General features: G+C 40.3%; 2 protein-coding genes across 3 annotated transcripts in view; one reads left to right on the top strand and one right to left on the bottom strand.

Annotated features, from left to right (window-relative positions):
* Positions 1-14,079, top strand: part of LOC118011538 (protein WFDC11-like) — a 122,581-nt gene that overhangs the window by 90,457 nt on the left and 18,045 nt on the right. The window contains exon 1 of one of the 2 annotated variants that reach the window (XM_035006421.1): positions 7,727-8,385. The exons of the other annotated variant lie outside the window; for it this stretch is intronic. Within the exon in view, the coding sequence (XP_034862312.1) occupies positions 8,379-8,385 (7 nt within the window). The 5' untranslated portion in view covers positions 7,727-8,378. Of the gene's footprint in view, positions 1-7,726; positions 8,386-14,079 lie in introns of those variants that run through there. 2 annotated transcript variants of the gene reach the window in all.
* Positions 4,914-8,380, bottom strand: WFDC13 (WAP four-disulfide core domain 13). The gene is made up of 3 exons (XM_035006508.1): positions 8,279-8,380; positions 5,490-5,640; positions 4,914-4,935 (listed from the first exon to the last, which is right to left on the bottom strand). Exons 1-3 carry the CDS (start codon positions 8,364-8,366, stop codon positions 4,914-4,916), a joined length of 261 nt encoding a protein of 86 aa, XP_034862399.1. The 5' UTR covers positions 8,367-8,380.

Raw genomic sequence — 14,079 nt, 5'->3', positions numbered from 1 at the left:
AGAGGCTAGAGGAGGAAAACTGGAAAAGCCCACACTGGGAAGGCCAGGCCAAACCCCAGTACTTACAAAATGCTCTTGGAAACATGCCTCAGTTGCCAACCATGATGTTTCTTGTTTTTTAAAAATTTTTATTTAAATTCAATTTGGTTAGCATACACTGTGTAATTACTTTCAGGGGTAGAATTTAGTGATTCATCAGTTGCATATAATACCCTGGGCTCATTCCATGAAGTGTCCTTCTTAATGCCCATCACCCTTGTTGCCCCATCCCCCCACGCACCTCCTCCCCAGAAACCCTCAGTTTGTTTCCTAGAGTTAAGAATCTTTTATATTTTGCCTCCTTCTCTGTTTTTGCCTTATTTTATTTTTCCTTCCCTTCCCCTCTGTTCATCTCTTTGGTTTCTTAAATTCCACATATGAGTGAAATTCTATGGTATTTATCTTCCTCTGACTGACTTATTTCACTTAGCATAATACCCTCTAGTTCCATCCACATTGTTGCAAATGGCAAGATTTCATTCTTTTTGATGGCTGAGTAATATTCCGTGTGTGTGTGTGTGTGTGTGTGTGCGCGCACGCGCACATGCATTCATCTTTATCCATTCATCTGTCGATGGACATCTGGACTCTTTCCATAGTTTGGTTATTGTGGACATTGCTGCTAAAAACATTAGGGTGCACGTGCCCCTTTGAATCACTATGTTTGTATCCTTTGGATAAATACCTACCAGTGGGATTGCTGGGTCCTAGGGTAGTTCTATTTTTAACTTTTTTTTTTTTTTTAAAGATTTTGTTTATTTATTTGACAGAAAGAGACACAGCGAAAGAGGGAACACAAGCAGGGGGAGTGGGAGAGGGAGAAGCAGGCCTCCCGTGGAGCAGGGAGCCCGATGCGGGGCTCGATCCCAGGACCCTGGGATCATGACCTGAGCCGAAGGCAGATGCTTAACGACTGAGCCACCCAGGCGTGACCTATTGTTAACTTTCTGAGGAACCTCCATACTGTTTTCCAGTGTGGCTGCACCAGTTTGCATTCCCATTAACAATGTAAGAGGGTTCCCCTTTACCTCCTCACCAACATTTGTTGTTTCTTGAGTTGTTAATTTTAGCCATTCTGACTGGTGTGAGGTGGTATCTCACTGTGGTTTTGATTTGTATTTCCCTGATGCCGAGTGATGTTGAGCATTTTTCATGTGTCTGTTGGCCATTTGTATGTCTTCTTTGGAAAAATGTCTGTTCATATCTTCTATCCATTTCTTGAGTGGATTTTTTGTTTGTTGGGTGTTGAGTTTGATAAGTTCTTTTTATTATGTTCAATTAGCCAACATATAGTACATCATTAGTTTTTGATATAGTGCTCAAAGATTCATTAGTTGCATATAACACCCAGTTCTTTAGAGATTTTGGATACTAGCCCTTTATCTGATAAGACATTTGTGAATATCTTCTCCCATTCCATAAGTTGCCTTTTAGTTTTGTTGACTGTCTCCTTTGCTGTCCAAAAGCTTTTTATCCTGATGAAGTTCTAATGGTTCATTTTTGCTTTTGTTTCCCTTGCCTTTGGAGACGTGTCTAGCAAGAAGTTGCTGTGGCCGAGGTCAAAGAGGTTGCTGCCTGTGTTCTCTTCTAGGATTTTGATGGATTCCTGTCTCACATTTAGTTCTTTCATCCATTTTGAGTTTACTTTTGTGTACGATGTAGGAAAGTGATCCAGTTTTATTCTTCTGCATGTGACTGTCCAATTTTCCCAACACCATTTGTTGAAGAGACTGTCTTTTTTCCCTTGGATATTCTTTCCTGCTTTGTCGAAAATTAGTTGACCATTAGAGTTGAGGGTCCATTTCTGGGCTCTCTATTCTGTTCCATTGATCTATGTGTCTGCTTTTGTGCCAGTACCATGCTGTCTTGATGAATACAGCTTTGTAATAGAGCTTGAAGTCTGGAATTGTGATGCTTCCAGCTCTGGTTTTCTTTTTCAACATTAATTTGGCTATTCGGGGTCTTTCTGGTTCCACGCAAATTTTAGAATTGTTTGTACCAGCTCTATAAAAAATGCTAGTGGTATTTTGATAGGGACTGCATTGAATGTGTAGATTGCTTTGGGTAGCATAGACATTTTAACAATATTTATTCTTCCAATCCATGAGCATGGAATGCTTTTCCATTTCTTTTGATCAGAGTATAGATCCTTTACCTTTTTGGTTAGGTTTATTCCTAGGTATCTTATGGTTTTTGGTGCAATTGTAAATGGGATCAACTCCTTTATTTCTCTTTCTTCTGCTTCATTGTTAGTGTATAGAAATGCAGCAGACTTTTATGTATTGATTCTATATCCTGTGACTTTGCTGAATTCCTGTATCAGCTCTAGCAATTTTTTGGTGGAGTCTTTTGGGTTTTCTACTATAGAGTATCATGTCATCTGCAAAGAGTGAGAGTTTGAATTCATCTGATTTGGATGCCTTTTATTTCTTTTTGTGTCTAACTGCTGAGGCTAGAACTTCCAGTACTATGTTGAAAAACAGTGGTGAGAGTGGACATCCCTGTTGTGTTCCTGACCTTAGGGGAAAAGCTCTCAGTTTTTCCCTGTGGAGGATGATATTCGCTGTGGATCTTTTGTATATGGCTTCTATGATATTGAGGTATGTTCTCTCTATTTCTACATTATGGAGGGTTTTTATCAAGAAAGGATGCTGTAGGGGCGCCTGGGTGGCTCAGTCGTTAAGCGTCTGCCTTCGGCTCAGGTCACGATCTCAGGGTCCTGGGATTGAGCCCCGCATCGGGCTCCCTGCTCGGCAGGAAGCCTGCTTCTCCCTCCCCCACTCCCCCCTGCTTGTGTTCCCTCTCTCGCTGTGTCTCTCTCTGTCAAATAAATAAATAAAATCTTTAAAAAAAAAAAAAAAAGAAAGGATGCTGTATTTTGTCAAATGGTTTTTCTGCATCTATTGAGAGGATCATATGGTTCTTGTCCTTTCTTTTATTAATGTGGCATATTACATTGATTTGTAGATGTTGAAACACCTCTGCAGCCCAGAAATAAATCCCACTTGGTCCTGGTGAATAATCCTTTTTTTTTTTTTAAAGATTTTATTTATTTATTTGAGACAGAGAGAATGAGAGAGAGAGAGCACATGAGAGGGGGGAGGGTCAGAGGCAGAAGCAGGCACCCTGCCGAGCAGGGAGCCCGATGCGGGACTCGATCCAGGGACTCCAGGATCATGACCTGAGCCGAAGGCAGTCGCTTAACCAACTGAGCCACCCAGGTGCCCGGTGAATAATCCTTTTAATGTACTCTTGGATCCTATTAGCTAGTATCTTGGTGAGAATTTTTTTTTTTTTTAAAGATTTTATTTATTTATTTGACAGAGAGAGACACAGCGAGAGAGGGAACACAAGCAGGGGGAGCGGGAGAGGGAGCAGCAGGCTTCCCGCGGAGCAGGGAGCCTGATGTGGGACTCAATCCCAGGACCCTGGGATCATGACCTGAGCTGAAGGCAGTTGCTTAACCAACTGAGCCACCCAGGCACCCCTTGGTGAGAATTTTTGCATCCATGTTCATCAGGGATATTGGTCTGGAATTCTCCTTTTTTTGTGGGGTGCGTGTCTGGTTTTGGGGATCAAGGTAATGCCGGCCTCATAGAATGAGTTTGGAAGTTTTCCTTCCATTTCTATTTTTTTATCAGTTTCAGAAGAAAACTTATTAATTCTTCTTTAAATGTTTGTAGAATTCCCCCTGGGAAGCAAACAAACTCTTGTTTGTTGGGAGATTTTTGATTACTGGTTCAATTTCTTCACTGGTTATGGGTCTGTTCAGGTTTTCTACTTCTTCCTGTTTCAGCTTTGGTAGTTTATATGTTTCTAGGAATTTATCCATTTCTTCCAGATTGCCTAATTTGTTTGCATATAATTGCTTATAATACTCTCTTATAATTATTTGTATTTCTTTGGTGTTGGTTGTGATCTCTCCTCTTTCATTCATGATTTTATTTATTTGGGTTCTTTCTCTTTTCTTTTTGATAAGTTTGGCTAGGGGGTTATCAATCTTGTTAATTCTTTCAAAGAAGCAGCTCCTAGTTTTGTTGATCTATTCTACTGTTTTTTGATTTTGATATCATTGTTTTCTATCATTGTTTTCTGCACTAATCTTTATTATTTCTCTTCTCTTCCTGGATTTAGGCTTTATTTGATGTTCTTTTTCCAGCTCCTTTAGGTGTACGTTTAAGTTGTGCCGTATTTCTTATGTTCTTGTGTCTGGTTCTGTAGAAGAAAAATATTCTCAAATATTCTCTGGTGAAGTTTTGTCTTAGAAATATAATACTAATTTTCCATTACTTCCCTCATTAAAACTAGACCATGGAGCTAAGTTTTCTTGTCATAGGGAAAGCAAAACTTCAACAAACCAGGTGACAACAAAGAATCATACTTATGCTTCTGCACTGCACTGTAGAGCCATGAAAGGTGTGAAGTTTCATTGTAAAGTCCAGCCTCTTAAGAGAGAAATGGTTGCCTAACTGCAAAATTTACTGAGTAATCACTAAGTGGCATGTAATGTCTTTAGAGTTTGTATGGGTTCTCTATTTTCATGTCACTATTATTGTTCCAGTATTAAAGATAAGGAAGCTGATGCTCAGAGAGAGATTGATTAATTTATCTGAGGTCACTCAACTAAGAAGTGGTAGGGCTAGGATTTGAGTCTAGGTATGTGGCTCTGGGCCCCTACTTCATCACTCTGTACCTTGTCTCATATGTTGGGTATTGTGCTCAGGGCAGGGAATATAGCAGAGAACAAGACCATTGAGAAGGTCACTGGTTGAATCTCTTGCCTTGTGGGTCTTTGTACCGACTTTGCAAGGCCGGAATAAAGAGTCCTCATCTTATGCATGAGAAAGAAAGGCAAACATGGGTAATTGTCTTGCTCAAGGTTGTAGAAAGACATAGCTGAAAGATAGAATTAAAAACCAGGTGTCTCATAGCTGTCTAATGCCCTTTCTCTGCTCTGGGAGCACTTCCATTCAGCAGATATGGGGCCAGTGCTAATGCCTCGGCAGTTAACCAAAGCTTTGCTCAGGCTGCAGGATCTCCAGAGCCCAGGAACACTGGGGGCTAAAGGATGATATTTGGTGAAAGAGGGAAAGCAAAAACAAAGAAAACAGATTGGCTTTGGGATTTTGATGAGACATACAGTCCCAGATATAATGTTCCAGGCTTCAGGATAAAGGTGGATTCTGGGACAGGGCAGGGTCTGTGGATGGAGGGGTTTGTGGGTGTGTTCAGAGAGGCATATTTAGAGATTCACAGATGTGGTGATGAGAAGGATTATGTAGCTTGGGAATGGAGGAAGGCTCTTTTATTCAGGGCATTAAAGAAAATTATTCTTGGCAAAGAGAAGGAGAATGTTAGAAAAATAGACCCACTGTAGGGGCTGGTGAGAGACTCTTCTGTTGAGCTCCCCAAGGCAGCTGGGTCAGAATTGGGCACGAGAAGCCCCTTACCTGTCATGATTTATATTGTCGTTTAATGTACAGACTATCCCACAGAAGGAAGAACAGCACTGAAGTCCGTTTTGGCAATCTTCCTGCAATGTACAGAATTGAGTACAGTTTCCAGGATCCGATCTGCAGGGTGGGGGTTCCAAGATATTCCCTGGAACACAGAACAGGAAAGAGAAGGGCCTAAACAACAGGCTGGAGTAGCATTCAGAACTCCCAAAGCCCAGGTAACTGCCAGAAAACCAGCCACACTGATCTTCCTCCTGTGGTCATAGGGAGGTGGAATCAGATTTTGTCCTTAGTTGCTGCCTTTCTCTGAGTTCTTGGCAGGGAAAACCAAGGCTTGGGTATCGGGATTGGAGACAGAGGTCAGCAGCACCCTGCACCCATTGGTGATTCACCATCCTTGCAGATCAAATACCTCATAGACTGTAGTTGGGTCCAGTTCAAGGGAATGAACAGTGTGTAGTGAGCAAGAGAGGGGTGTGTAGGTGCATTTGCACGGACTCATTGTGTAGTTCCAAGCAAGTTGTACAACTTCTTACTAACAACATAGTTTATCCTAGGATCGACCTAACATGTACTACTTGTGTGTAGGAAGAATGAGGGGGAAGGAAGATTTTGGGAAAGGATGAAGACCACACAGTACTGAAGATACTGGCATCAGAATATTAGAACCCAAATCACAAATTATTTCATGGGGTTGAGGGTGGGTATGTTGGAATGGGGTGCAAAGATTGGTTTCTCTTTCTTCCTGGGTCTCTCTCTCTCTTTTAAAGATTTTATTTATTTATTTGTCAGGGGAGGGGGGAGAGAGAGAGAGCGCACAAGCAGGGGAAGCAGCAGGCAGAGGGAAAAGCAGGCTCTCTGCCGATCAAGGAGCCTTATGCGGGGTTCCATCCCAGGACCCTGGGATCATGACCTGAGCTGAAGGCAGATGCTTAACAGACTGAGCCACCCAGGCATCCCCCCAGGTCTCTTCTGATAAGGAAGCCAGAGCACCAGGATGCCCCCACTTTCTATTATTAGAGAAGAATAAGCATCTTCATGCTAACATTTTATTTCCCCCATCCCTCAGTACTCGGGTCCAAGTCAAGACCACCTCCACCAGGAGATTCTGCTGCAGGGCTCCAACTCAAAACCTTCTCTCTGTTCCTGAACTCCAAGGCATTAAGGATAGGTACAATTAGCCCCTTTATCAAAGCCCAGCCAGGCCCTAATTTTTGTACCTTGTGACTTGTCCTTTCTTTGGGGCAAATGCCACAGGTGGAACATTCTATAAGCCCTGTTGACTTATTGCTTTGCAAGTATTTGCAATTAGAAGGCGGTCCATAGGACATCATACTGACCTGGAGGGAACAAGTGATGAATGAAGCTGGGGCTGTAGTTGTAACAGCAGGTAACACCAGAGAAAAAAGCCAAGGCCCAAGCTGTTGACAATTTAGCAGAGACCAGTATGCAGCACTCACCCTAATCTCCCAGTCATCCCGTGGGTCACTAGATCCGTGCAAGAAATTCGAACTGATCCCCACTTTGGGGGGGAGCTTGGGGATCAATGGAACAGTGTGAGGAAGGAGTCTGTGAGCCAAGGATCTCAGAGAGATGGACCGTCTCAAGTTTTGTGTCCTTTTCTGGGTATGTGATCCCAGTCTTACTTACAAAGACTTACCAGTCTTTCAGGAGCCCTTTTTGTGTTTCTCTTCAAATTTTAGCCCTTGGTTCTCCAAATTAATTCTGCCCTCATTCTCTTGCATCTAGCTTGACCTCCCTCAGTCTTACAAATCTGTGTGCCTTCTCTGAGACCCCTAAAACAGGAACTTGCCTCCCTAGACACCTGAAATAGTACAAGCTTTCCTCTTCTGAGCCCTCAGTATTCTGAGGATGCTCTCCCCATAGAAGAATGCAGGTACGATGGATAAGAGTTCATTTCCCATTTGGCATTGGTTAAGGTCAACGTAACCATGGTCAGCACTCTTGTTAGGTTGAACTGGGCTGTGGTGGCTGCTGAGATGGGCTTTGTACTTTGTCACTGATGCTGGTCACTGGTAATTGTGCAGGTACCTCTGAATGTTTAAATTGTAAGGAATACATGGTAAGACTTTCTTTCCTTCTCTCCCAAACATTCTCCAAGGCAGAGATTGTGTAGGTTCCAGCTTGAGTTCTACCAACTTAATTTTCCTCTCTGTTTTAAAAAAAGATTTATTTATTTATTTGGGGGGTGGTAAGAAGCAGAAGGAGAGAGAATCTCAAGCAAACTCCTTGCTGACCACAGAGCCCTATGCGGGGCTCAATCTCATGGGGAGATCACAGCCTGAGCCGAAACCAAGAGTCAGACACTTAACCAACTGAGCCACCCAGCACCCCTCCTCTCTGTTTTATTGCTTGAAAAGTTGGCGCAAGCATCCGTGAAGAAACTAGGGCAGCAAAAATACACTGGATGATGAGGCTGATAACATTTACAGCAGTTAATTCTTATGGAGCGTTTATCATGGTCCATTAAGAGTGCTCTGTGTGTACATGCATTATCTCAGTTTCTCCTCCCAACTGTCCCAGTGTCATTATATCCATTGCAAAGATAAAATCTGAGGCCCAGACACTTTGTCCAGAACCATGCAGGAAGCACACAGCAGGGATTCACACCTGGATTTTACTGACAATAAAACTTGGACCCTTGAACATGATACTGTATTTTTTCACAATGTTTATCCTCAGCCCTCAGATCCTCTCATCTCTATAGAAGCTGCTCCCCGCCCCCCACCTCGCCAGCGCCGGAGCCCAGACCCAGCACCTACTCATCAAATGTTCCTTGGGGCTCCCAGGCACCTGCTGTGGTGTTAAGTGAATCAATAGAAGAAGCTGCAGAGACAGCACAGGCTTCATGCTGTTGGCAGGATGATGGGTGAGTCCTGGCTGAGGACTGCTGGGTTTGACCAGGCACAGCTCAGAGGAGGAGAGAGGGAAGGAGGGCCAAGTAAAGGCATGCTGTGACCAGCCTTGCACTGTGTATTCCAATGACAGATATCCAAGTACCTCCCAACCACGCCCACCCCAGGACCAGGTAGTGTTTTCAAATCTACACCCCTTTCATCCCCTAATCTTGTCCTTGTTATGTCTTTCCTCTCTCTAGGTCTTGTTAAGGTCCTTTCACAAAGGGCACGTACTGCATGGAGCACTGGGTGTTATACACAAACAATGAATCATGGATCACCACATCAAAAACTAATGATGTATTGTATGGTGACTAATATAACATAAAAAAAAAAAGCCCTAAAAAAATAATAATTTTCCCATGTAGAGTTCTGGCATGTCTTTGTTATATTTATTCCTAGAGGCTTGGCCTTTTAAAGTAAAATTGTAAGGAGTGGGTAACTTTTTAGTTATTTCTTTCTGTTTGTTGCTATTGCAGAGAAATAACTTTTATGTATTGATCTGTTACTAGCTACCTTGCTAAATTCTCCCACCGTTCATTTTAATTTCTTGGAGTGTTCCTTGTAGTGTTCTGGGTAGTCAATCATCATCTGCAAATTATGACAATTGTATATTTTCTCTTCAAACTTTATGCCATTTTAAATGCCTCCTTGTGTAGGCCAGGACCTCCATACATTACTGTATAGAAGTAAGGATGTGCATATTCTTGTCTGATACCTGATTTAAAATGAAAGCTTCTCAAATGTCCCCTTTTAGGATAGGGTCTGTTTTAGGTTTCTCATAAACATCTTTTATCAAGTTTAGAAAGTTCTCTTTAATTCCTGACAACAAGAAAATTTTCCTTAATTTATGTGAAATTATATTTACCGCTTTTTTCTGTTGATATGTTGAATTACATTTCAGATTTCCTTTTTTTTTAAGTTTTATTTATTTATGAGGGAGAGGGAGAGAGGGGGAGAGAGAATGCACAAGTGGGAGGGGCAGAGGGGGAGAGAGAGAGAGAGAAAATCCCAAGCAGACTCTGTGCTGAGCTCAGAGCCCGATGCGGGGCTTGACCCCATGACCCTGAGATCACCACCCAAACCAAAACCAAGACTCCGTCGCTCAACTGACTGCACTACCCAGACACTCCCATTTCAGATTTTCTAACATTAAACCATTCTTGCATTTCTCCCATAATCTAATGTGATTATTGGATATTATCATTTTCATATCATTTGGTTCAGTTTGCTATTTTTAAGGAATTTTACATCTATGTTCGTAAGAGAGCTGGGCCTGTAACCTTCCTTTCTCACACTGTCCTTGACTGGTTTTATAGTAAGTTTGCACTGACCTCATAGAAAGTGCTGAATAGCAGCCCCTATTTATCAAATCTGTGGAAAGTTTTGTGTAAGTTACTTGAATCCTTAATTTCTTTTTTTTCCTTCTTGCACAAATATGCTCACTTGCACCTTGTTTTCACTTAACAATATATCCTGCAAATTACCCTAAGGCAGTTCATAATAATTTCCCCCTTTTTTAGAACTGCAGTCTACACCACTATGTGCACACAAACTTAGTCATTCAGTCAATCTCCTTTAGAGGGACATTTATGTATTTTCCAAGATTTTGCTTTTACAAATATGCTTCAGTGAACAGCCATGTGCATATTTTCTGTATTGTTGGAGGTATAACATCCAGGTAAATTTCTGCAGGTGTAATTGTTGCTTAAAAGGGTAGATTGATACATAGTTTTCTTGGATATCACTAAATTCTACTCCATAAAATTTATACTATTTTGTACTGCCACCAACCATGTGAGCATGGGTGTTTCCCACAACGGAATGTATGGTTGTATTTTTTAATTTTTGCCAAACTAAGTGAGAAATGTTATCTCTGCAGTTGCTGATGTTCATTCACGTTGTAGTATATTTCAGTACTTCATTGCTTTTTATATCTCAATAATAATCTATTGCATGTATATACCACAATTTGCTTATGCATTCATCTGTTGATGGACATTTGGGTTGTTTCCACCCTTTGGTGATTGCAAAGAGTGCAGTGTGAACGTTTGTGTACAAGTATTTTTTTAGTACCTATTTTCAATCCTTTTGGGTATATATCTAGCAGTGGAATTGATGGCTCATATGTTTAACTTTTGAGGAAATTTCAACTGCTCCCATGGTTGTTGGGCTATTCAACATTTTTTTTTTATTACTAGTGCATAAGAGTTCCAATTTCTCCACTTCCTTGCCAACTCTTACTATTTTCATTTTTTTGGATTATAGCCCTCCATGTGATTGTGAAGTAGTATCTAATTGTGGTTCTGATTTGCATTTCCCTAATGATGTTGAGAATCTTTTCATATGCTTGCTGTATCTTCACTGGAGAAGTGTCTATTCAAGTCCTTTGAAATTTTATAACTGGGCTGTTTATCTTTCTTGAATTGTAAGAGTTCTTTTTATATATTAGCTATGAGACCTTTATCAAACATATAATTTTCAAGTATTTTTCCCACTTTATGTGTTGTTTTTTTCACTTTTTGATAGAGTCTTTTGATGCACAAGTGTTATTAGCTTTGATGAAGTCCAATTTATCTATTTTGTTGATGTTATTGCCATGCTTTTGATGCCATTTCTAATGATCCATTGCCTAATCCAAGGTCATGATGATTTACTTCTACACTTTCATCTTGGAATTTTATAGCTCTCATATTTAAATCATTGACCAACCTTGAATTAATTTTTGTATATGATGTGAGATAGGGATCCAATTTTATTATTTTCCATGTGAATATCAAGAGTCCCCATACCATTTGTTGATGTGACTATTCTTAATTTTGATACCCTGTTAAAAATCATTGGCCATAGATGTGTGGGTTTATTTCTGGACTCTGAATTATATTTATCAATCTATATGTCTGTCCTTATGCCAGTACCACACTATTTTGATTATTGTAGCTTTGTAGTAAGTTTTGAAATTGAGAAATGTGAGTCCTCCAATTTGTAGTACTTTATTAATATTGTTTTGTGTGCATAGCATACCCATCGAAATTCCATATGAATTTGAGGATTGGCTTCTTCATGTCTGAAAGGAAAAAAAGCCATTGAAATTTTATTTGGGATTACATTGTGTTGTCATTTTAATGTCCTAGATCTTCCAATCCACAAATATGGAATGTCTTTTAATTTATTTAGGTCTTCCTTAATGTCTTCCAGCAATGTTTTGTATTTTTTGGTGCACAAGTTTTTCACCTTCATGGTTAAACTTATTCCTAGGTATTTTATCCTTTTATATCTTATTGGAAGTTGAATTGTTTTCTTAATTTTGTTTCTGGATTGCTAATTGCTGGTGTATAGAAACACAGTCGATATTTGTGTCTTATTTTTGTACTTTGCAACTTTGCTGAATTTATTAGTTCTACTAATTTTTTGTGTGTGGATTCTTCCCCAATTTCTCTATGTAGGATCATGTCATTTGCAAATAGACAGAGTTTTATTTCTTCCTTTCCAACTTAGATGGCTTTTTTTCTTGCTTAATTGCTTTGGCTAAAACTTCCAGTACAATATTGACTAGCAGTAATCAAAGCTGAATTTTCATCTTATTCCTGATCTGGGGAGGAAAGCTTTCACTCTTTCACCATTGAATATGATGATAGTTGTGTATTTTTCATAGATACCTTTAATTATGGTATCTATGGGGAAGTTCCTTCTATTCCTAGTTTTGTGAATGTGGTGCGTTTTGTAAAATGCCTTTTCTGTTTCAGTTGAGATGATCATGTGATTTTTATCCCTTCATTTTTTTTTTTTTTTGACAGGGAGAGAGACAGCGAAAGAGGGAACACAAGCAGGAGGAGTGGGAGAGGGAGAAGCAGGCTCCCCACTGAGCCGGGAGCCTGATGTGGGGCTCGATCCCAGGACCCTGGGATCATGCCCTTTCATTCTATTAGTGAGTTTTATTACATATCACTGCAACTATAAGTACAAGTATTGCAGATTTTTTTTATTATTATGTTATCTAATCACCATACATTACATCATTAGTTTTTGATGTAGTGTTCCATGATTCATTATTTGCATATAACACCCAGTGCTCCATGCAGAACGTGCCCTCTTTAATACCCATCACCAGGCTAACCCATCCTCCCACCCCCCTCCCCTCTAGAACCCTCAGTTTGTTTTTCAGAGTCCATCGTATTGCAGATTTAAAAAATAAACTATACCTGTGTACTGAAGGAGACTGTATTAGGAGTTTAGAACATCAGAATAGGGTTCAGCTCTTCACTACCTTCTTCTTCCCAGGTTCAATGACTATTGGGAGTCAAGTATCCTCAGGTTTCCCCTTTTTCTCTTCTTAGGGGAAAGTCAACTTTGCTTCAGAGAGCCTACAATATTTCTCCACAATATTTATGTTCAATGACCACCTCTTCCTGGAGAACCTGCCCTGAGCTCTTGGCTGATGGATTTCCTCTTCTGTCTGAGCTCTAAGATACTTACAGTGTGCCCCTATTCTTCCCATGTCCTCCTCTAGTCTCTCTCTAGATAGCATATTATATTATATTAATAAATCTGGAAAATACATGTTAGTATATATATTTTCCAGCTTTATTAAGATGTACTTGATATATTTCAGATTTTTTTTTAAGCTGGGAAAGTACATGTGTGTAATATATATAATTATATATAAATTATGTAATATATTGTTTTCTATTATCTTATTAAGATATAACTGACATAAGGTGTACAATGTGTTGGTTTGAAATGCTTACATATTGTAAAATGATCTAACACCTCCGTCACATCACATAATTATCATTTCTTATTTGTGGTGAGAACACATAAGATTTACTCTCTTAGCAACTTTTTTTTTTTTAAGATTTACTTATTTGAGAGAGAAAGAGTGAGCAAGAGAGAGAGAGAGAGAGAGAAGGAGCGGGGGGGGGGGCAGAGGGAGAGGGAGAAGCAGACTCCCCAGTGAGTGGGGACCCCAACATGGGGCTTGATCCCGGAACTCCAGAATCATGACCTGACCCAAAGGCAGACGCTTAACCAACTGAGCCACCCAGACGCCCTCTCTTAGCAACTTTCAAGTAGGTTGAATGTAAGTGTTGTTACTGATAAATATTATGCTGTATGTTAGATAGCCAGAATCAGTTCATCTTACAATTGGAAGTTTATACCCTTTGCCAACATTTCCCCATTCCCCAGTCTCCAGCCAATGGTAACCATCATTCTACTCCCTGTTTCTAACAGTTCAGCATTTTTAATCTCCATAAGGAGGTGATATCATACAATATTTGTTCTTTTCTGTCTGACATTTCAAGTTTTATCCAAGTTGTCAAAAATGGCAGGATTTCCTTCCTTCTTAGAGCTGAAAAACATATATATATATAACACTGTATCTTCATCCATATTCATCCATTGATGAGCTGAGGTTGTTTATATATCTTCCTACAAAAATAATGTTTTCTTCTTTGCTGTAAATTATTTTGTAATTAGAATATAGAAATATATCTTTCAGGGAAAAATTCTGTTTGCAAAGGAGAGGGTTAGTCATGTGAGAGCAGGGATCCTCTGCAGAAGCCCAAGTCCCACAGAGAACAGGCTGTGGTAAGGGCAGGCAAAGGGGCGGAAACAGGGCTCCTTGTTTGGCCAGTGGAAGCAGGGAGGAGCCCAGGATAACCACC

Source organism: Mirounga leonina, unplaced genomic scaffold, assembly GCF_011800145.1.
Source record: "Mirounga leonina isolate KUSES-001 unplaced genomic scaffold, KU_Mleo_1.0 Mir_150, whole genome shotgun sequence".
Classification (NCBI taxonomy): Eukaryota; Metazoa; Chordata; class Mammalia; order Carnivora; family Phocidae; genus Mirounga; species Mirounga leonina.
Note: the sequence above shows the minus strand (reverse complement) of the source record. Positions and strands in the feature narration are given on the sequence as shown.